Source organism: Cydia fagiglandana, chromosome 7 (assembly GCF_963556715.1).
Source record: "Cydia fagiglandana chromosome 7, ilCydFagi1.1, whole genome shotgun sequence".
Classification (NCBI taxonomy): Eukaryota; Metazoa; Arthropoda; class Insecta; order Lepidoptera; family Tortricidae; genus Cydia; species Cydia fagiglandana.
In genome coordinates this window covers 2,294,280-2,315,848 of record NC_085938.1, presented here as the reverse complement: position 1 = coordinate 2,315,848, position 21,569 = coordinate 2,294,280, and the positions used below count along the sequence as shown (strand labels likewise).

General features: G+C 40.3%; 2 protein-coding genes across 2 annotated transcripts; one reads left to right on the top strand and one right to left on the bottom strand.

Annotated features, from left to right (window-relative positions):
- Positions 1-5,193: 5,193 nt before the first annotated feature.
- LOC134665718 (arrestin homolog) lies at positions 5,194-8,147 on the bottom strand. Its single transcript, XM_063522688.1, has 6 exons — positions 7,868-8,147; positions 7,267-7,473; positions 7,049-7,180; positions 6,461-6,812; positions 5,914-6,108; positions 5,194-5,356 (listed from the first exon to the last, which is right to left on the bottom strand). The coding sequence occupies exons 1-6, from the start codon at positions 8,030-8,032 to the stop codon at positions 5,208-5,210; spliced, it is 1,200 nt and encodes a 399-aa protein (XP_063378758.1). The 5' UTR covers positions 8,033-8,147; the 3' UTR covers positions 5,194-5,207.
- A 207-nt stretch (positions 8,148-8,354) lies between these two features.
- Positions 8,355-19,311, top strand: LOC134665722 (peroxisomal targeting signal 2 receptor). The gene is made up of 8 exons (XM_063522692.1): positions 8,355-8,495; positions 8,570-8,783; positions 11,432-11,614; positions 12,311-12,493; positions 14,125-14,242; positions 14,853-14,937; positions 16,129-16,284; positions 17,324-19,311. Exons 2-8 carry the CDS (start codon positions 8,583-8,585, stop codon positions 17,325-17,327), a joined length of 930 nt encoding a protein of 309 aa, XP_063378762.1. The 5' UTR covers positions 8,355-8,495; positions 8,570-8,582; the 3' UTR covers positions 17,328-19,311.
- The last annotated feature ends 2,258 nt before the right edge of the window (positions 19,312-21,569 follow it).

Below are 21,569 nucleotides of genomic sequence, written 5' to 3'. Positions count from 1 at the left end.
ACGCCTGTATATGGACGCTCGCGTCATATGCGATGCGTCTGCCTTTATCATCTGTTATCAAGTCCAAAAATTTTGGCAACAGAAAAGACAAAACAGAACCTAAACTTGTTCAATGATCCAAGTATCTTTAAGTTACAGAATAGGTCCTAACATATTAAGCGCCGAACACACCGTCTCTGTGTCCCCTTTCTGCACATGCAAATAAAGGTCATTCCTTACTGTCCTTTCTCACGAGGAAGTGGTCAAACCTGTTTTTGGACGAACCCTTGTCATCGCACGGTCAGGACAATACCTAGTAGTGTCTTTTGCGTCCTTTGTCCAAAGCGGTCAAACCTGTTTTTGGACGAACCCTTTTCGCAATCGCACGGACAGGACAATGTGTTCCGGGGTCTTTGTCCAAACTTGTCTGACCAGTTTTGGGTCATGTGAATTTTGGGAATTTAATAGACATTTTTAAAGACGGTTGGATTAGGATTGGGACAAAAATAATAGTGGTAAATAAACGATAAAAGACATGCTAAATTAATATACTTATAGCAAAAAATCGTCCATGCTACTTCCATCCTACTAGCCTACTAGCGCCTGTTTCATTTGTGTTGCCACAAATGGCATTCAACACGTGATGATAGTTTAACAGCGGTACTAGTGCTCGACATGCTAATACCCAATAGATGACATCTTGCTGTCACCTCTATTTACAATTACTTATAAGTTTCAAGATTACATGTAGGTACTGGGACCGCGCCGAGCACCGGTACAACCACCTCGCCTAGGTTAGTCTGATATAGTTCGAGAAATCAGAAAGGTAAAGATTATGTCGATCATGTCCTGATCAGAAAATCAAGTACAACACCTCATTTCTTTTAATTTGTAAAATTTAGTTAGTTTTTGTTACGGCACGACAACTTATTTAAAACCATAGATAGAAGGAAAGAGAGGCAGGGGCAGACCAAGACGTAGCTATGTAGACCAAATAAAAGAAAAAGCTGGTGTCGTGTCGTCAAGAGGTCAAAGCTATGGCTTATGAGAGGGAGAAATGGAAAATACTCCACCGACATGAGGATACCTCTTAAATTGAAGAAGTTAGTTTATTTGCTGAGCATTTTCCGCAAATCGACAACCATTTGAGGTGCGCGGTAATTTATATATTTTTCATAAACAATACAAACGTAGGTACTTACACTTGCGTCAGAAAATTATGAAACATTTAAATGCAAATTTTAAATAAACAGATACGGGGTCCATTAGGGGAGATGACAATGGAGCTCCAAGGACCCGTAGGGTCCAATGGGGTCCATACAGATGCAAAAACGGCACGCGACGAAGTAAAAACAGGTAGTGATGCTGGTATTGTTAATGTTTTCATCGAATCATTGCGAGAGAAGTGTGAATGTGTGAAAATGCAAAAGATAGATATTGAGTTACCTATTGGGAACACCAATTGAAACATAGGTGAGTAAGGAACCGATTTAATTATATGACACTGAAATGATGAGGCAAGGGGCAACCGAACTGCCATTGTATCTATCCTACCTATAAGAGAAATTATTAGAAACCAAAGTTAGGTATTTGAAAACTAAATAGTTATTTGTTTTACAAGGGGGCAAAGTTGTTGTTTAACCGCTCGTGCTAATATTGATACCCGAGCAGGCGAAAGATTCCATAATGGAACCACGAGCGTAGCGAGTGGTTCGAGAAATGGAATCTTGAGCGTTGAAAGGCACGCACGAGGGTTAAACAAAATTTGCCCCCGAGTGAAACACAAAATTTTTCACCACACCAACCAAAGCAAATATTAAATGTAAAATATCAAACACAATCAAATCCAAATGAATGTTATTAAATATGTATCACCCCAAATCATCATTTAAAAGTCAATTCAACCAGGAAACATAAGATAACAGCTCAAAATTTGCATTTGATTACTTTGCCTCACATGTGAATAAAATGCAACTTTTCTATCAGTTTTTGAAGCGCAAAGTAAGCTTTACCAAGCTGGTGTGGTGAAAAAATCTTTTAATTAGGTAAGTAGGTATAAGTAATCCTTCCTTATACCTACTTACGTAATTAAAAGATATTTTTTTCAAATACCATGGTGAAGAAAACTATGGACAAATTTTTTACCTTTAAATTGTAATACGTACCTACAAAATATTTCCAAATAAAAAAACTACTCCTTTTTGAATCAACCGTCCCTTAATCCATTCTTGTCTACACCGTTACTGCGAATTCCCACCAATAATCCTTGCAAGACGACAGTCCTCACGTTTCATACAAATTATGCAATACCCGCAAGGGCAGCAAGGGTCACAACTGGAAACCTGTCTGACCAGTTCCATGGGAACCATTGGCCACTGAACCCCTTGGGGTAGTTAATGGTTATGCACTTGTTGGGCCTGAATACAACGGGATGTGTTCCGGGTTTGAGTTATACTGATTTTAGGGATGGCAAGCTTATGCTTTGTAAGTCATAGGTCGTTTGGAATTGAATTCCCGCCACGACATGTACGTATGTGACCATTGAAAACGTTATGCTACATGTCTCGGAAAATAAGTCCATGTCACTACTGTTAGCTACTTATTTAAGCCTCCCACTCCTATAGAGGAGAGAGTTCAGCCCTAATTCAGAATGAAGTGAAGTCTTCATACATAGCTATACTCTGTATCTTTAGGTATTTAAATAAAAGTAAACAAAATCTACCCTCAACTGGCTTTACGAGCCATGAAAACATTACACGATCAAATAATGTAGGTTAAAGTCAGGTCGTTCAGTGACTGATCCAGGCGGTTTTGTAATTGGTCGGTTAACCAATAAATGTTACAACTACCCGAAAATGTACAAAATTTTTGTTTACTTTTATAATACCTAAAGATACCTATAAATAACGTACGTTTAGGATTTTTTCGCAAATATACTGCGGAGATTAATGAGTATTCCATATTTCTTCCTGATTGGGGCAGACGTTGACGCGAAATTATGTTTAGACGTATGTATCCATCCAAATAAAAAATCCATAAAAATAAATAGAAAAAGTGACAAAACAGCGCATCATTCCCTGAACGCACCAACAGTGTGTGTCCCTTTTTTGCACTCTCATGCAAATAAAGGGTCATTCCTTGCTGTCCTTTCTCACGTGGAAGTGGTCAAACCTGTTTTTGGACGAACCCTTTTCGCAATCGCACGGACAGGACAATAGTAGTGTCTTTTGCGTCCTTTGTCCAAAGTGGTCTGACCAGTTTTGGGCCATGAGAGTTTTGGTTTTAATTGTTTTTTTAAAGATAATATAGGTATGTAGTTTAAGATTTGGACAAAGATTGGATGTCTGTTGCAAACTGTTATTTGAAAGTCGACGCTCGAAGTTCTACGAGTAGTTTTGGTGCTACCTGGTATAACGTCTGTAACGTTAATTAGGTATACCTAACTCAACCCTTAGGCAATTTCCAGAATCATATACATATTTTGATGAAATGAGACGCACGGCTTGATCCCACTTGGAATTGGAAGTGAAGTGGGTCCTAGGCATAATGTACCTACTTTAGTAGACACAGAGTTTAACTCTTGGTTAGTGTTTCCACCTATGAAGCCGACTAAAACCAATTCTTATATTGAGCTCAAAAGGGCTTTAACCTACCTTTTTTATCTGCCTTGATTTGCTTAATCCGTACAAGTAGGCTTACTTGTTTAGCTTTGTTAACGATCCTCCGGTTAATATAGTCAGCTTTCCCTTAAAGTACTTACCGGTATTTTATCTTTTGTAGGCAGCTATACATTACAACTTTACAAGATAGAGTCGAATAAAGTACTCGGAAGTTGTTAACTTGTCTTAGTCCGCGAATTGCGTGCGGTGTGGAGCTAATCGAAACACTTTTCGTAACCTGAGGGTCGTCGTGTTGCCTCCCTGTTATACGTACGAATTTACAAGTGCAACAGAGAGGCAATACGTCGAACGTGGTCCGCGGTAGGCCCTCTATTTTATTCGTCTTATTCAAAGAAAGTGGAAGCTTTAGGCACCTACTATTCAGCTTCCAGACACGATTCTCGCGCTTACTATGGATCGGGCATTGAGAGAGCAAGTATAATTCTCAAATTAAAGTTTTGCCCGGCCGACTTTCTACGGTTTAGGTACGCACGAAGTCCAAGGAATCGTAGTGACACCCACAAGTACCATGTGTAGTTATGTACTGTATTATTAGATGCTACAATTTTTCCAATGAATAAAATTCTATAATACTTACGAGACTTACGTTGGACTAACTAAGCACGTGTCGTTTTGTGAAACGATCAGGAAAAATAATGTTTATACATCTTATGGCTCCGGAAAATTACTTCATAGCATAATAAATACACAAACTTAAAACTCAAATAAAATGCAAAGAAGGCGCCAGAAATCCCCCTCGTTTAAAACTGCTTTCTTATCTGTGGGTCAGTGCGCTGCGTTCACAAAGTCGCCTTTTCATAATCGAACGCCGCCACCGTATGAAGGAACGCAAATAGGGCGGGGAAAGATCCCTTTCGCTACCTGTGTACCCTTATAATCGAATACAATAGGATATGCAAATTGGGACATGACTTATAGAGCATCTTTATTTTGATGTCAGTACAGCACAGGTCCTTCGACTGTGTACTTCAAAATAAATTTGAATGTTCAAAGTGAAATACAGTGTCTTTCTGGTGATGTTTATTTGTAAATAAAATACAGGAACAATAATTTTAGGAAAGGTAAGTGATTATAATTTTCCCAAAAGTTATATAAATAAATGTTTTTTCCTAATAATAGTAAATAGTTATACATTTTTAATATACGTATTTTTTAACTAATTTGCCTAAATATTATCTCAAGTTACATTACATTTAACAATGAGATGATTACCTAGTACATAATAATTTAGACACAGGAAAAAAGAAATATTGATAAATAAATTGGTTAAAAATAAAAAATAAGTAAGTATGTAGTATATAGTTTGTCAAAGGACTGTTTCATTTCAATCATAGACAGAGAGAATCATACTATCTTTGTCTTACACTAGTACTAGCACCCAAAAGAAAGGATGACTAGGTAGTTTTCCTGGTTCTTACTGACTGACAAATTAGTTTGACCAACTATAGATACACAGGAGGGTAGTTTCATGGTCGACACTTGCTTAGTTACGATATTTTTGTGTTTTTAGTACGTTTTTCTATTTTTTTGTTAGTTTTTAAAATGTGTTTATTCAGGCTCGTTCATTCGGAGGCGAGCGAAGTCTTCAAAGACAATGTTGTCTTCTTCCTCGTTGGTGTAGAGAGAGTTCTCGTAGCGGTGTCTCTCGATGCTCTGCATCTTCTTCATCGCATTGAAACGTTGGCGCTCGACAGTGCCTATAGAATATACATGTAGAATCTTAGAGTCCAAAGATAACATTGGATCGACTTTCATATTTTCATAGACATTATGATTATGACATTGCAAAATTTGAAATGCTATGCAGTTAGATTGGTCCGACTCTAGCTATGTTGAGTTATGGTATTACAATTATGCAAAGTCAGAGTAAGAAAAGCAAAGCAGGTATTATTCTTATAATCGGCAACTTTTGGTTTTGCCATATTTTGTATAAAAAAGTACTAGACTAATACTCGATTTACCTTGATATAAAAAAAAACTCTAATTATTTAAGCTTGTAATAAACTAAAATGCCATTGAGTGGCAAAGAGTAAATATTTTCGATTGCGTAATAATTAGTCATTTGCAAAAAAACTAAATAGCAGTAGCGGCGCGTCGATAAAAGCCGATTACCACCGGCTTGCCTGTTTTTGGACGTTTGAGCAGAGTTGTAAAGGAAATATGTCAGCCAAATTAGCGCCGGCTTGCCTGTGGATATGTTTCACGCGCCGCCGCTGCTAAATAGGCAGCCCTTCAGCTTAGATAGTATTCGTACCTTCAGCGGGATGCAGCAGTTTGAAGGGCACATCAGTGACCAGCTCGCCACCCAGGGTCCCGCAGTTCAGCTTCACACGCACGGAGTAGGAAACCACGATACCAATGGCCTCAGTCGGGCATTTGCCCTCAGCCACCAGGGTCGAGCTCGCCAAGTTAACGTCATCTTCCTTCAGGTGACCGTCCAAAGCCACACCTGTAAATTTTTTACATAATTTAATTTTCTTATTGACCAATTGAGCATGAAGCGCGAGCAAAGCTTTAGCTTGGATAAAATTGCTTTCGTATGTCCTTTACATGACGCGTTTCTAAATTAGTCATCGTGAATTTTTGTATGAAGCATTGATAATTAAATGGATTTTTTGGCAATTCACTTTTTGGGAATATTTTAAGTCACATAGCCATAGCGATTTTCGAGGTCTAAAGCTCACGATGGCACTGGTTTTGTATCTAGGTTTTCATATTTTGTGATAAAAGCACTCGCAGTCGCACGATTGTTAAACAGTACTTATGACAATCCTAAGTCAAAAGTTAGAATGTTTTCTTACCACGAATGTCCTTGTTGGTACGCGCCAATGGCACCAGATAGAAGGTTTTTGACAGACTAGCCCCAGGGGTGATGGGGCAGCCTTCGCGGCTCTCAAGCGAAGCAACATGACGGCTGAACTGAGAGTTGATCATCGTAATCTCAACATGCTGGACGACCATGCAGCGGATGTTGCGGACTGACTTCCGGGAGTTGTTCGATACGATGACGTTGGCCGCTAGCTTCTCGCCATGGTAGTAGATCTCCTTGTCAAGAGTCACTTCCAGATTGATCTTTCCGTTGCTGAAAGTGAAGCCCTTGCTCACGAGAGAGCTTGGCAGACGACGGCCGCGGTTAGCAGGAGCGTGCTGCAGCTGTACACACAAAAGTATAAGTATGCATAAATTAAAGTAGAAGAAGACTATGGTAGAAGCAGTGTCACCTTAGCCTATCAATATATAGGCTACGGTGACACCGAGTTCTCTATGTCCATCAGCAAGAACGAAAGAAAAACGTTAGATGAAAAAGTCTGACGTTGTTGTCCAGTAGTGGACTCAAAATTTTGACGATATTTTAAAAATTGTTGACCATTTTCAGTACTTTTCTTTACCTTCTTGATGGCAAGAGTCACTGAGCTCCTCTTGTGGCTCTTCTGATCTTCGGTCTCGGCTACATAGGTTCGAACGCTGTAATCAACTCCCATTGGCTTGCCCTGATCTTCTTCAGCAGGTTGCAGAGTGATCTGAATTATTAATTACCATTATTAACACTGGCAACATAAAACAAGTAGGTATTTATTAAGGCACACTACATTTTAGTTAGTTTTACCGAGCTAGGAGCCATTTCAGGGAAGTTAAAGGTGAATGGATAGGCGTTAGGGCCCAGCTTCTTAATAAGTTTCTCCTGGACCGAAGTAAGCTCCATCTTCGAGTTGATCATGGGAACAACTTGCTCCTGACCGATCACCATTTCCTTGGAAAACTTCACTCCCATCACTTCATCTTCCTCCCTACCATAGCGGTACGTTGTCACGAGCTGGAGAAAGTAAATTAATATAATTTATAATTTCAAAAACATTTCCCGTAGGTTAGTGCAAAGCAAAAGGAAAAAACTGATTTGATTGTTTCGGTGATTTAGTGGTTGAAAAGCTGACCTAATACACTGGAAGCTAAACAACTTTCAGTCACGAACACAAGTTGAACACATATTTTTTTCTTTATTCTATGATTATTGTAGTTTAGTATTATCAAGCTCCTATAGGAGGGTCACGGGGATCCAACAATCCTGTGCATAACATTGCTGGCACAGGATCGCGAATTTTTTTTTCATAGCAAAGGATTCGCGTCATGAAAGAGTTTGAGAAACACTGCGTTAATAAATCCTTTGGAATTCACTTCATAGTATTCACATTAACACTTCACTTATGTACCTGACAGTAGACCTTCCTTCCTTTCAGGTAATCGTTGTCAACAACCACCACTCCATCGACGGGATCGCAGTAATCCATATGATCAATGAAGTCCCGCTTGCCGAGGTAAACCGTAACTTTGCCATTTGGTGTAGTTTTCTTAAATACTTTAACAGCGACGACCATTCTTATTAAGGTTTTTGGATGTAACGGACTAGGGTTAAATAATATGAGATTCTGTCTCCTTATGGAGTTGTGATGTCTCTGTGAGGATTGACCAGAAATGATTAGTAGCTGCGATATTTCCTTTTATATAGGAACATGTGAGGTTTCATGCGGAACGTATTCTAATAAGATTATATATGTGGGCGTCCAAATAGGATTAAAATCGTGTGACGCATCGTAATATCGATTTTGATGTCACACCACTATTTGAAACGGAGCAAAATGTCGTAGTGAAACGAAACGTCACACTGACGTTTTGTTTTGACAGAAAAACTAGGTTAGGCTACGACTTTATCGGATTATTCTAATTGCTGCTGTTTTAGGGTTTGTTTATGCTGATAAACAATGAAATTAGCTTATAAGTATCTAATTAGACTCATCCCACTATGCACTGATAAGTTGTCAACGTGTAATACGTAACTACGTAAGTTTATTACTCAGTTTTTTATTTCATTTGACATTTAAGTATCGTAGTTTTACAGAATTGTTTTGTTTTAGCTATACGATCAGTATGCCGACGTTCCTGACGCCGGGCCGGCACGGGTACGCCGTCCGGTTCTCCCGGACGCGACCGGACGCGCTGGCGGTGGCGACTAGTCAATATTACGGGCTGGCTGGCGGAGGCACCCTTTTCTTTTTGGAACTTGCTCCTGACGGGGCTACGATAGTTGAAGTACAGAAATTAGAATGGAACGACGGACTATTTGATGTGGTAATTAACTTTATTTACTCAAGCATGACATACTTTATACTTAGACTTTTCATTCTTTGTTTGTGAATGATGTTTTACTGCCAAAAGGAAATCTTTCTGTTGAATTTCACCAGTAGAGAATGCCTTAAGACAGGGGTCGACAAACTTTTGTGAAAAAAGAGCCAACTGCAGTAGAAATCACCAGTTTAAGGAAGCTTAAAGTGCCACAAATGTTGTTTTGGCCCATGTCACCCGTGGCCTCGCGCCCAAAGGGGCCTCGCGAAAGGCCCCTGCGGAAAGGAAAGTATTGTAATGTAAATAGGTTTTATTATTGAAGTTTGTAGTTACTCCTATTTTTTTGGATAATTTAAAGGTCTTAGGTTTAAATGGACTGCGTTATGGAATAACGAACTACTTAGTTCGTTATAACGAACTACTTAGTTCGTTATTACATAACGCAGTCCAAATATTGTGTTACCTAAATATCAAATGAAAGAGCTCATTTTGAGAATTTCAAATAAATTTTTTTTGTAATTTTAAAATAAATAGTTAAAAATGAGCCAAAAATGACCCCCCTTATTTCCGACACTAGTGGGTCTAAAAATTTGAAAAAAAATATACTAAATAGTTCTTTACCTATAGATGACAGGAAAACCTATTAGAAATATGCAGTCAAGAGTGAGTCGGACAAATTACTTAGTTTTTGATCAGACCCCTATGGATTTTTTAAAAACAATTCACTCGCTTTCACATATAAAAAATACATTGTTAAAAATTGGGTAATATACGGAACGCTTGGAACGCGAGTCCGACTTGCACTTGGCCGGTTTTAAATAAGTTGGCTACACCCATATTTTTACAGTTGACTATACCATTATATTGCATTGTCACCTAACCATTTGAAACCGCAAAGTGGATCAAATAGACAGGTGAAACTAAATAAAAGCTTGTAATAAAACAGGGCTTATTTTTTTATTATTATAGCCTTTATTTCGGAGTCTACAGTAAACATTTCTTTTCCTTTATATGTATTCTATCATTTGGGCCTTGGCCACTTTCTGTAGATCCGTTTGTCTCTCGATAAAGGCCTCCTCCAATCTATTCCATTCTTGTTGTTCCATTGCCACTCGATGCCATGTTACTCCAGCAACTTTTTTTATGTTGTCATCCCATCTGCTCAGCGGTCTGCCTCCGTATCTTTGACCTTCTCTTGGGTACCACTGAGTGATTATTTTGCTCCATTTGTTTTTTCCTCTTATCATGTGTCTGGACCACTTTCATTTTAGCCGTTTAAGTTTTAGGGTTACATCTTGGATCTTTGTTGTTTTCCTTATAATTGTATTTCTTATTCTGTCCATCATCTTGATCCCTAGCATACTTCTTTCCATAGCTCGTTGAGAAATGGTAAGTTTATTAATATTGTTTCTTGTTATGGTCCATGTGACTGGACCAAACAGGGCTTAGTTTACTGAAAAATATGTAATTATTAGTTTATAAGATTAGTATGAGTCGGAGCCACACCTTCAACCTTGAACTCAAAGAACTTGGCATTTACACATACATACTTGAACTCAGAATAAAAGGGCTTAATAGATAGATGGAATAAAACAGGGCTTAGTTTACTGAAAAACTTGTAATTATTAATATTGGAGCCACACCTTCAACCTTGAACTAAAAGAACTTGGCATTTACACATTGAAATATGCGCCGTAGCCCCACAAGTGCACAACGTCACTAACAGGCTTATATCTAGTTGGATCTGTTTATTTATATATTGACTTAAGACTTAGTGGCGTGTTCTTTAAATTATTGGCTGTTTATGTAAGCGCAGCGGTGGGTCTTGGCTTGCATAATTTATTTATGTTTATATGTCGTACAGTGCTGCATCGGTGATGTGATGACCTACGTTATTTTATTTCTTTGCTATAAGGTTTACATAATTTTTGTTAACAGTAAAAGATGGTACAGTAAGGGTTCTAATTTAAGTACCTACGTTGCGTTGACATAGTAGCTTATTGTATAACCCCAGAAGATTTGAATCGAACTTTTATTCTTGCTACTATACAAAAATACAAAATTGCTTGTAGGTCCCTGGCTTCGCGGACACATAAAGAATTCGGACTTTAGTGGAGGCTTTTGAAAACTAAGAGTATAGTCTAAGACAAATTAGCGGAAACTTAAAAGGGTGTCAGCCCTGATGACATACAGATATGATCTAAGATAAAAAGTCTATTTCAGCTAGGACTTTAAGAAACTGAATATTTGTATTTAAAGCGCTGTACACACGTTACAAATAATTTATTATCATAAATGATGTACTATTGTACTTTTATATGGTAAAATTGGAAGCAGTGATTTGGCTTTCTCTGCAATCCTTAAAGTATTTAGTAACTGGAGGTCGGTGTCATTTTCTTTACGAAACAGTCTGCCGATTTTTGCGGGGGAGGGGACGTCAAATGTATTGCTATTTCTACATGATTTGTACGTAACGTACAAATAGCCATGTCCAGTCCATACAAAAGTTTGCACAATTATGCAAGTTTTTCGGCAGAGGGGTAAGCTTTTAATGGCCACTCCAGTTCTTAAATGCTCTAAGCGATCACGTAAAAAAATCTGTTCAATTTCAATTTGGAATTTATCTTTATAATTGTATTTTTTGCTTGTTCCAGACATGGTCGGGCACGACGGAGGGCGCGGCGGCGTGCGGGGCGGGGGACGGGGCCGTGCTCGTGTTCCGCGCGGGGTGCGCCGCGCCGCTGCGGGTGCTGCGGGCTCACACCAGCGAGGTGTGCTCGGTGGACTGGCCTAGAGCGCATCTGCTCAGTGCTAGCTGGGATACTACCGTTAAACTGGTGAGTCTGATGAACCTCCCGCATTGACATAGATATCTAGGGCCCGGCTTTACGGGCAATAATAATGAGGCACGACAGGGACCAGACGAGCGGTGCGGAACCTATCCTGACTTATAGCGTTGCAGCACGCGATCGGTTGATGAGTTCGCATCACGCGCGCGATTGGTTGACGAGTTCGCATTTTGCGCTCTATTGGTCGCAACTAGTTGCGTTAGTCTACACGATTGGCTGGAATTTGTGAGTAACACCGCTGAACTAGTACCATTTTTAGTGCCCCATTAGCCCGTTCTTAGATATGATACGTCGATGACCTACCGTCTGTTACTTAGTGTTAACAGTATGTGGTCATTCTGGACACATACAAGCGAGGCTTAGACTGGGATAAGGCTTATCCTTTAGTTAGCGTTACGTAGTGTTTGGGCCAACGCAAAACCGTAACACGCGGCACACGCCATGGTGTGCCGCGCATTTACTCGCTTGAGGGCCATAATACGATCTGGGGCTTTACGAATTCGTAAAGCATGTATGGCCCTCGAGAGCGAAAAACCACGGGCGGTAATTCTACTGCCCGTGGTTTTTCTAAAGTATTATGTCTTGCCTTGGCCAGGAAATGAAATTTTCGTCTCGTGTAGCGGGAAGGAAATCCCACTTACGGGCCTAGGGTGACATAAAGAGTATTGTATTGTATCATTCCAGTGGGACCCCGAATCCGAGACGTGCATAAGCACGTTCTCCGGCCACTCTGCGCTGGTGTACACGGCCACCTTTTCGCCGCACTCGCCAGCCACTTTCGCCTCGGTGTCCGGAGATGGCCACCTCAAGTTATGGTCGTGTACGGACCCTTCTCCGAAAGCTGTTGTCAAAGCCCACGACGCCGAGGTACTTATATCTGTTGGCGGCCGATCGTAAGATCAGGCAGATCGTAATGTTCCTGTGTAATGTTTTGGCGATTAGTCACATTAAACCAATAAATAGGTAGGATAGGTTCGTTAGGTTGCTTCAGATGCCCGAAGGGTAAACTGCCCAGATATAGGAGCCCCGCGTAGCGGGGCTCCGTCGACTCAGGGTACGAGTCAAAGATTTTCACGTTTCACGATATGCCTCGGAATTTCACGATATGCCTGATCTTACGATTGGCCGCGGGAGCCTGAATCATAGGAGGATACGTTTACTTACAGAACCCCTAGTGTGAATTTCATTTAATAGCGTGACGTGACGTACGCGTTCGCGTTAAGTGGGGTTTTGAGTTTCCAAAATGTCCCGCTTGGCGCGCTGTTCAAAATCCTATACAAAATGAGATTTAACGCAAACGCGGTACGTCGCTTCACGCTATTGAATGAAATGTAGGGATCCTAGGGACCTATTTAGCGACGCCCTCACGCCGAATACAGTAACTTCAAGCTTTATTCTCATGACTCAATCTCTTGAGGAATAGGAAAATTGGAAAAGGTTAAGAATTTCGAAACAATCTGTGTGAAAATACCTTAAACTGGGGTTACTTTGACCCAAATGGAGGGTAACTTTGACCCACATGAAAACCTAATTTAAAAGGGTCTAATAAAAAGCATAAAGACGTCAAAGGTTAGCTAAAACCAACCTCATGGCGTATTTCCATAATTATAGCCTGGACCGAGTAAATCTCAATGGCCAAAGTTACCCTCCAGGGCTAAAGTGACCCGACTTTACGGTATGGTTGAGGTGCATTTAAAATAATGAAACCCTGACTGATTCGAAATATGAATTTGTATTTGACTTAAACATCTAGTAACAAAGTCCCCCGCCGCGTCTGTCTGTTTGTATGTATGTATGATCGCGGTATATCAAAAGAAATTCATGCAAAGCCGAAGGGTCGTTATAGTTTTTTTTTAGCATTAGTAAGAACTCCACAGAAGCAAGCATGCAGTTTTTATCAGGCTCTTTAATTGTTAATAATTACTGAATTATCTAATGTAGCATGGTTAATACATATAATTTACTTCAAATTATTACCGCTAAAAGTGCCGGATTTAGAACCACAAGCTTACTTCCACGAGCTTCTTTCTAATGCTAAAAAAAACCGGGCAAGTGCGAGTCGGACTCGCGCACGAAGGGTTCCGTACCATAATGAAAAAAAAAACAAAATAAAAAACGGTCACCCATCCAAGTACTGACCCCTCCCGACGTTGCTTAACTTTGGTCAAAAATTACGTTTGTTGTATGGGAGCCCCATTTAAATCTTTATTTTATTCTGTTTTCAGTATTTGTTGTTATAGCGGCAACAGAAATACATCATCTGTAAAAATTTCAACTGTCTAGCTATCATGGTTCGTGAGATACAGCCTGGTGACAGACAGACGTACAGACGGACGGACGGACAGCGAAGTCTTAGTAATAGGGTCCCGTTTTACCCTTTGGGTACGGAACCCTAAAAACGAACTATAGTACTGTATAGATACTTATATTCGGGCACCGACTTTACAATCATTGATACATTAAATTAATCTGATATCAACGTAATATTGTTGTTTCAGGTGTTGTCGTGCGATTGGAGCAGGATAGAGACACACGCCATCGCTACCGCGGGTTCCGATGGACTGGTCAGAGGCTGGGATCTCAGGAGGCTCACGTCACCCATGTTTACTTTAAAAGGTAACTAAGGGGGGGTATTCTATCTGTCCAATATCTTTGTCCAATGTGTATTGCGTCTCACATTTTGCTTTAATGAGTGAGTCAATGAGAGTGAGACCGTTTATTGTCTAATACCGGCGTCTAAATACAAGCATTGTCTAAATACTATGTAAATATAATTTTCACCACACCAGCTCAGAAAGGCTTACTTTGCGCTTCAAAAACTGATAGCAAAGTTGCATTTTATTCACATGTGAGGCAAAGTAATCAAATGCAAATTTTGAGTTGTTATCTTATGTTTCCTGGTTGAATTTACTTTTAAATGATGATTTGGAATGATAAATATTTAATAACATTCATTTGGATTTGATTTGGTTTGGTTGTGTTTGATATTTTACATTTAATGTTTGCTTCGGGTTGGTGCGGTGAAAAATTTTGTGTTTCACTCGGGGGCAAATTTTGTTTAACCCTCGTGCTTTGAAACCCTCGCAACGCTCAAGATTCCATTTCTCGAACCACTCGCTACGCTCGTGGTTCAATTATGTAATCTTTCGCCTGCTCGGGTATAAATAATAGCACGAGCGGTTAAACAACAACTTTGCCCCCGAGTGAAACAAATAACTATTTCCAGGATGCGAGTGTGCAGTGAGAAGAGTGCAGTTCTCCCCGCATGCGCCGTCCGTCATAGCGGGGGTGTCGTACGATTTCACCACAAGGTATGTAGATTGTAGATATTATAGATATCACTACTACACCTTATAATATAAAACAAAGTCCCCCGCCGCGTCTGTCCGTTTGTGTGTAGTATGTTCGCGATAACTCGAAAACTGCTGAACAAATTTTGCGTGCGGTTTACACCTATCAACCTGGTATCGTCTTGGGTCGTCCCATTCGTTTTTCGTCAAGTTCTTAAATTAGTCCTATTCTGCTTTCGTCACTCATTCTATATTTATCACAATCGTCGGTGGCTTCCAATGTAGAATGAGTGACGAAAGCAGAATAGGACTAATTTAAGAGCTTGACGAAAAACGAATGGGATGACCCAAGATGATACCATCAACCTCACTCACCTATCATATCATTAGAGTGATTCTTGAGGAAGGTTTAGGTGTATAATTTATTTTCTTCAAATCTTGCAAACCTCGATCTCTTTTTGTGTACGGATGAGCCACTACACGCATCGCCATAGGTACAGTTATACCTATGCTTTGGCAGAGGGGAAAGAGTACGAATGTCGTCTCCCTTCTCGGTGTTGCTCGAAGATTTAGATAGAAATTTTCCATTAACTGATAACTTCTTGTTAAATAAGTTAACTGTGTCAGGCGTGGCTCACTCCGCGATTTCGTCGCTTTGCAACAGGTAGCTACAAGTACATCCGTCCCACACCAACAAAAAGAATAGATAGTATAGAGGGGTCCTGTCATAGTAAATGTTGTAGTCACTGTAAATTTACTGCCATCTATCGACACACGACTGTAACTCAAAATAAACACGTATAAAATTATCAAAAAAATGAATATATAATGGATATAAATTATTTTATTATTTTTATATCATTTTGACCCATGTTCATTCACTGATATCTATGTGTTAAAATTGTTAAATATGAAACTGTCACGCCATCTAGCCGAGAATAGGCTAAAGCTGTGTGCGTCATCTATCCGGGAATGACTTTCTTGATTTCCGAGGCACGTAAGAAAAATCTTAGACTTTGTTCATCTTATACGAAGTTACATATGTCTTTGCACACCAATTTTGGTGGCTAGCCATAAGTCGCGCGTGGCGCTGTCGCCACCTAGCGGCCATATCTGTCCTAATCGTAACAGACGAACCTTCTGTGCCTACCTTCTGTACCTGTTCTTCTGTACCTAGTTCTACTATTTATTCTGTGACTGTGTTTATTACAGGATATGGGACCTGAAGAGAGGCTGTGACCCCTTGGAAACGATCCGGCACCACTCGGAGTTTACTTACGGATTGGACTGGAGCTCGCTGCGGCCGCACCAAATAGCCGATTGTGGGTGGGACTCGCTTGTGCACGTGTTTACACCAAGGTGTTTAAAGTGAGGTGAGCATTTAAAAGAAACAAGTTTCAAATTCAAAATAGATTTTTTACTATGGTGGACCTTACATGGATACGAAACATGAATATAGCGCCGTCTATTTCGGTTTTAAAACTCGGAGATACATTTTTTCTTAAACTTTACACATCTACTTTAGAGGATATGACTCATATGACCAAACGGAGACGCCTTGTCTGTAATTTTCTGTACAAAACAGTCTGCCGATTTTTGCGCGGGGGGGGGGGGGGGGCTGTCCATAAATTACGTCATCGACGATTTTTGACCCGCCCCCCCTATAAACATCCAAAAATCATGCTTCAAATGACCCCATTTCCTCCTACTTCATGCTACCGTCATCCGATGTCCAGACCCCCCCCCCCCTTAATTTGAAATGACGTAATTTATGAATAGCCCCGAGGGGCACGTCAAATGTATACGTAACGTAAAAGTAGACATTACAGATAAACGTCAGTCCATACAATGTGTATGACCATTGGCCGCCTATTTTCAACAGAGGGGAACGCCTGTTAATGGCTACTCCGTTCGGTTATATCCTCCAAGTGTACTATCCTCATATAGTACTCATGGGTCGATCAACTATTTCTTGTTGTTATTCTGTCCCATCAGTCAGGAGACAATATTAGCATAGTTTCTTAGAAGAGCTGCTGTGCCATGCTCTACAAACGTGCTTTGTAGATGTCCCGTTATGGAAAGGCCTTATAACTACCAAAAAATTCAAATTTGGTGCATTTAAATACGAAATAATTAGTTAAGAGTGACCCAGGAGACCGTAACCATGGCAACTAGTAACAAGAAAAAATTGATTCACCATTATTCAGTTCGATGAAATTTTAATCATATTCAATTGGAACAGAGTCGCATTTTTGTTTCGTTCAATTTTCAAACAAAACCAAAATCAACTCTATTCCCTGCGCTAAAGGTTCAAATTTCAGTGGCAAATTCTGGATTTTTCATTTGTATGGCTGGAGGCTATCAATAACTCTGGTGTAATCTAATATAAACATTGCTTTAATTTCAGATGAAATGGACTAGTCAATAAAAGGAAACATCTTGCTTGGAGGTGGACAAATTTATGGCAAGACAACGGCTAAAAGCTGAATGCTGATGGTAAATGGACACCGTAGCATACGAATGCCTGTAACTATAGAGGAATCACATACTTATTATACGTGAGGATTCACGAAGTTGACAGCTTAACCCGTTGGCCGCCCACCATTTTCACCTATAGTGTTGCCCCCAACGCCTCATATAAATTTAGTGATCCCAACGGTGAGTCACAGCATCGGATTATTACTGAGGCCAATAAAGAGATAATGAGCTTTTGATACCTCCGACATTATTTTATTTTTTTATGTATGGGCTTAGGTACTCATGGCCACAGACTAGCGGAGGGGTAGACGTGGCCTACGATGGAGCGAGCTCGCGCAGAAGGTGCCTGTTCACTCTTGATTTGAAGGTTGCCGGGTTACAAGAACACGGAAATATAGACGCCGGCAAGGAATTCCATTCCCTGGCAGTACGCATAAGGAAAGAAGAAGCAAAGCGCTTCGTGCGAATTGGTGGAATATCTACCAAGTAAGGATGGAGACCAGCCGTGCGTCTAAAAGTCCGATGGTAGAATGGGGACGGCGGAATGAGCTCGTGTAGCTCTTGGGCACACTCCCCGAAGTAGAATACCGACAGGCTGGCGACTTTCCGCCGATGGGCCAAAGACTGAAGCTTAGCCGTTAGCTTCTTGTCGCCAATCATCCTCCTGGCTCTGCGCTCCACTGAGTCCAAAGCGGAAAGTTGGTATTTAGCTGAGCCATCCCACAGGTGGCTGCAATACTCCATACACATAGAGAAATATAGTAAGAATAGAGTGCATCCGTTTTGGTACCAGAACGAATATGTATTATTTTCGCAGTCGACATCAAGCATCGAGTAACGGAATTAAGTAGTATGATAACTGATACTATTTTTAGGGTTCCGCACCCAAAACGTGCCAAAGGGCTGTTATGAACAGTAATCATAAAATTTTCACATTCCATGTACATGCCGCCTGAATTATAAATAATAGATTCTTGCGGAAGGTTTAGGTGTGTAATTTGGTATCGTCTTGGGTCGTCCCATTCGTTTTTCGTCAAGTTCTTAAATTAGTCCTATTCTGCTTTCGTCACTCATTCTACATTGAAAGCCACCGACGATTGTGACGAATGTAGAATGGGTGACGAAAACAGAATAGGACTAATTTAATAACTTGACGAAAAAAGAATGGGACGACCCAAGACGATACCCGTAATTTGTTAAGGTTTCGTGTAACCCGTGTGAAGCCGTGCCGGGTCGCTAGTTATATATAAATGTACGGTCATTGTTACAACGCAATATATTTATTTCTAGATAAGTCTTGTAATCTTTGAATAATGTAAAAAAACATTGTGGTTGCACTTTTATATCTGTCGTGTCATGTATCATTCTCGCATTTAAATTGTTATAAATAACATAATAAAGCGCAACCATCATATACTAAGTATTAGTTTTGTTTTGAACATTTGATTGAATTACTTATTGCAAGAACAAAAGATTTTAGTTAGACCAAGACAAGTCTGCAACGATTTTGACGGCACACGCAGTGCAAGTGTTATTTTAAACGTCAAACTTTAAAATTATTACGTGTAAATAACACTTGCACTGCGTGTGATATCAAAATCGTTGCAGAGTTGTCTTGATCTGACTTTAGATATTTAGACTAAATAATAATGTTTTTGTTATTTTAGTTATAAGATGCAATTTTTATTACTTTGTACATATATTTAGAGATGTTGTATTCTATGATGTAAAATATTTTTCTTCAGCAATGTAAATACATTATAATAACTTCAAAAGTCATATTGTAATTGGCAAGTATAGTCGCACCAATAAAAGTCTGCAGCGGATTTGATAGCCCACTCAGTGTAAGTGTTATTTATACGTCATAATTTCATAGAAGTTTGATGTTTAAAATGACACTTGCACTGCGTGGGCTATCAAAATCGCTGCAGACTTTTTATGGTCTAACTCTAATATAGTTATTGTTTTTTACGCTTCATCACGTAAATAAAAAAAAATACTGTTAAATAAAGTGTATCAAATAAGTAAAAAAACGTTATTTCATTTTCAACATGTTAAAAAATAGGCATCAAGATATCAAGATCAAGATAAGTCTGCAACGATTTTGATAGCACACGCAGTGCAAGTGTTATTTTTGCGTCATCATTTCATAGAAGTTTGACGTTTAAAATAACTTGCACTTTGTGCGCTTACAAAATTGTTGCAGACTTATCTTTTCCTGACTCTAAAGATGTAGAGTCTGCATGGAAAGAGAAGAGTCGTGGAATGTATTGGGCCCCAAACATGTGACGTTCCACGGCAAAAGGTACCTTATGGCGGCTGGCGCTTACGTCGCATAGCGCCGCAATAATATTGGAGCGGTGTTAATGTCGGCGGCAGATCGTAAAATCGGGCATATCGAGATATTCCTAGGCATATCATGAAACGCCGCCATTTCATGATCAGACTAACGACTACCAGCCATATCGTTCAAACCTCAACGTTTGACGATTTGCCTGGCTACGTTTAGGCATATCTAATAAGTAGGGTGTGATATTCCTAGGCAGATCATGAAACGCCGGCATTTCATGATCTTCCTAGCGAACACCAGCCATATCGTGCAAACCTCAAGGGGTGATATTCCTAGGCAGATCATGAAACGCCGGCATTTCATGATCTTCCTAGCGAACACCAGCCATATCGTGCAAACCTCAAGGGGTGATATTCCTAGGCAGATCATGAAACGCCGGCATTTCATGATATGCCTAGCGAACTCCAGCCATATCGTGTAAACCTGAAGGGGTGATATTCCTAGGTAAATCATGAAACGCCGGCATTTCATGATCTGCCTAGCGAACACCAGCCATATCGTGCAAGCCTCAAGGGGTGTTCCGTTCTTAATGTTTAGTTTTTAAGTAATTAATCAAATTTCTGCGCGCTTCTACCGTTTATCGATGCAAAGCCAAAACGCACTTCACAACGATACAATATTGACATTTTAGCCAATAGGATCGTCCAAAACTCTCGGGCGGCACGCTCAGGACGAGCCTCAGTAGCGCCTCTGTTGGCGAAAAAGAGAACTAGCGAGACGCCGCGGCATGCGGATCGACCGCTATCGATTTAAATCACATTATATGTATTAAGCCTCCAAAACTAAGTGTTTTAGTGATATATCGTGCGTGACAAAAGGCCTAAGACTGTTTAACGTACCGCCGGCCGGCGTGTGAAAGAGGAGAAGGTGCTGAACGTAAAAAAAGAACTAGTGGCATCGAGAGGATTCCGCCATTGCTGCAGTATCAGGTCAGTCCAGTTCGTGATATCCTTTGGTTATTTAATCGTGTTGTACCGTTTATTAACGGCGAGTATAGATATTTATGCTCGATCCTGAATGTTGTGAATTAGCATTGCACCTCATTCCAAAACCGCGTCGTTTTGCAACAAGGGGTGATATTCCTAGGCAGATCATGAAACTCCGGTATTTCATGATATGCCTAGCGAACACCAGCCATATCGTGCAAACCTCACAGGGTGATATTCCTAGGCAGATCATGAAACGCCGGCATTTCATGATATGCCTAGCGAACACCAGCCATATCGTGCAACCTCACAGAATGATATACCTAGGCAGATCATGAAACGCCGGCATTTCATGATATGCCTAGAGAACACCAGCCATATCGTGCAATCCTCACGAGGTTATTTTACGATACGCCCGGTATGAAGCTAGGAATATCAACGAATGCCAATGCTCTGATCGATCTGCCGCCTCTTTTATAAGGCAGATCGTGATATGCCTGGGCAAATCTTAGTCAGATCATGAAATGGCGGCGTTTCATGATATGCCTAGGAATATCTCGATATGCCCGATTTTACGATCTGCCGCCGACATTAATACCAACACACACACACACATTACATACGTAAGCGCCAACCGCCATAAGGTACTTTTACCCGTGGGACGTCACATATGTGTATGTATCATAGACTAGGAATTCTCTAGACCGAGTTTAGAGCAATTATTTCATGCAACCGATGATGCCAAAAATGCGGGGGTGCGCGGGACGAGGTGAGCGAAGTCCCGTGCCGTGATTGGTCCGTTCAAAGACACGGACGTCACACAGACACTTTCGACTCGAACATAGAGTAAAATTACCGTATGCGTGGCAGAGTCTGGTGGTCTGTTAAGCTAACACGAG